This window comes from Xiphias gladius, chromosome 8 (assembly GCF_016859285.1).
Source record: "Xiphias gladius isolate SHS-SW01 ecotype Sanya breed wild chromosome 8, ASM1685928v1, whole genome shotgun sequence".
Taxonomy (NCBI): Eukaryota; Metazoa; Chordata; class Actinopteri; order Istiophoriformes; family Xiphiidae; genus Xiphias; species Xiphias gladius.
The window spans coordinates 7676857-7679356 of NC_053407.1; the positions used below are offsets into that span (position 1 = coordinate 7676857).

General features: G+C 42.6%; 1 protein-coding gene across 1 annotated transcript in view; it reads right to left on the reverse strand.

The window, feature by feature from the left end:
- LOC120792842 (zinc finger protein 423-like) overlaps positions 1–2500 on the reverse strand; it is a 68826-nt gene that overhangs the window by 4301 nt on the left and 62025 nt on the right. Inside the window, exon 5 of the mRNA XM_040132210.1 lies at positions 147–223. Within this exon, the coding sequence (XP_039988144.1) occupies positions 147–223 (77 nt within the window). The remainder of the gene's footprint in view (positions 1–146; positions 224–2500) is intronic.

Genomic DNA, 2500 nt, shown 5'->3' on the forward strand with positions numbered 1-2500 from the left:
AGTCTTCTTCTTTCCCATCCATTCCCTCATCCCTCCCTGTGTCCCCAGCAGTCCCTCTACTCTTCTGTCTTCATTTCTCTTCCACTACCTCCCTCTTGCTCCCTCCCTCCGTCAGCTTTCATGTTGTTACTCATTATAGCACTGACATCTCTCCCTCCGTCTCTCCAACAGTTTTCCCCCTACTGATGTTGGCCTTCACCCCTGTGTCTGGGCCTGGACGGGACTGGGGAGGTGGGGGATGTTCCAGATGGACAGACTCTGAACTCCAGAGGAGAGGGAAGAGATGGTGGGATGAAAGAGGAGACAAAAAAGAAGACGGGAGAGAAAGAGGAGAGGAGAGGAGAGGAGAGGAGAACCCAGAGGTCTGTAATAAGAAATTAAAAAAGACCAGAGAGGACCTAAACGGACCGCCTGAGTCTACCTGAAACAACAGACACACACAAACACACATGCAAACAACACACACACTCCCGGCCTGTCTCTCTAATAGGCCAGACAGTGTGGCAACGTGTGGAGGACACAGCCTTGCTGAAACACTCTAATGAAGAGACACACACGCTGATCGATCTCTCTTTATGTTTCTGCCTCCCCTGTCTGCTTTCCCCCCCATCCAAACTGATGGCATGACTGTCACAGAGAGGGAAAATATATCAAAGCAGCAGAGTTTACAAGATGGAATAAAATAAAAGAAACTTAAGAGAACATTGTGCTCTAGATGTAATGATTATTAACTTTAACAACCATTCCAAAATTTTAGAATAAAAACCAATAGGTATATTTGAAATATTGCATAGCATATCCATATTTCTGCTGGCCTTGGCCATGATGTTAAAGTGACAAACTGAAGTAAACGACTCAATGCGTAGACATTGAACCAGCACTCAAGAACATTAGTTCAATTAGTTTACTCTGGATAACAGCGTCGGCTAAATGCCTGAAATGGAAATACAATCCATGTATGTCATGCTTTCTCCCTTTTCTATTGCTTTGATGTTTGAATCAAAGCAGCTCAGCTGATAGCAGCAAAAAGGTTTCAGCTCCCAGTGCAGCTACTACAAGTGCTACACTGCCTTCTACCTACAGTTACATGCAAAAATTATGAATTAACATTATAAATGAACAACACAAAGATTGATCTGCTAAGTTAAAAATGTGATTAACTGTCAGAATAAAATATCATTTCCTTAAGATGTCAAACATTTTAAGAAAAAAAAAGCTATGTAATGCTGTCAAGGAAAGCTGTGTGCTTTCTGTCATTATCTAAAGTTAAATGAATCTGTTCCCCTTGCATTTAGCTGTCTACCTGCTCAAATTTTAATCCTTCTTTCAGCCTGTCTTTCTCTCCCCACCTCCCCTTCCTGCTCCCTTACTTCAACCCCCCTGCCCCCATCTGACCATCTAAGTCTCCTTTCCACCTTTCTGCTTGGACATCAGCCCAGACCTGCACCTTTCCCAGCGAGACCCCTGCTGACCTCCTATCTCTCCATCCCTCTCTCGCTTCATCCCTTCTTCCACCGCTCCCCAGGCCCCCTCCGATGGCCCCAGGCTGCCCCAGGCGTGCACACACATACACAGCCCCAGACTCACAATAGGGGGCAGAAAAACAACTTCCACCCTTGGCTCACTCTGGGCAGCCCAGCACACACTCACTTGCTTTCACTCTCTCACACACAGAAACACACAGACAAATACAATTAGAGTACAATTCAATATCCAATACTATGTTAAGTTTAATGGAAAACAGGCATACCAAACACCTATTTGTCATAATTTCTCTAGCTCGATCTTTATTTTTGTAAAGAAAATCCTGCATCTTAAAATAATAGCAAGTCCATCCTTTTGGATTCATGCTGGAAACCATTTAGACGGGCAGCTGCCTGAATCTAGTTACATTTCCCTAATAAATTGCATGATGTGTTTTTTTGCTTTTTAATAGGTGAAACTACTTAGCTAAGTGAGGACCATCCTGTTTACTGTGTTCTAAGGGCATTTATTACTTTATTTTGTTGTACTGTATAAGATATGAAGTAGCCAAAACAATAACAGTGACTATAATCCAAGTAATGAACCACGCATTGGCTTTACAACTGTGCTACAATCATCTGACGGTTTTTACAAATACTACACATAGTGCATCTGGATAGCCAGACAAGAGAATCCAAGAAAGAGTTGGCATGGCAACCAATAAGCTAAGCACGGCTTACTGGTTGCCATGCATTATGAGAAGTGCACAGTAGGAATTTTTATTTGATCAGTCATATTGTTTGGCTGAAACTACCTGTTGTGTAGTCTATCTGATGTGGCTTTGAGAAATAGTCGAAGCAAGAATTAATTCTGCAACAGAGAATACAGAGACACTGATGCATTTTCATACTAAGTTCCATAGAAAATCCTCACAAGGAGACCATTTTCTGATATTATCTGTTCTAGTAGGGACATTTGGATCTCATGAGACGGTAGAAACATAGCCCACACACACACACACACACACACACACACA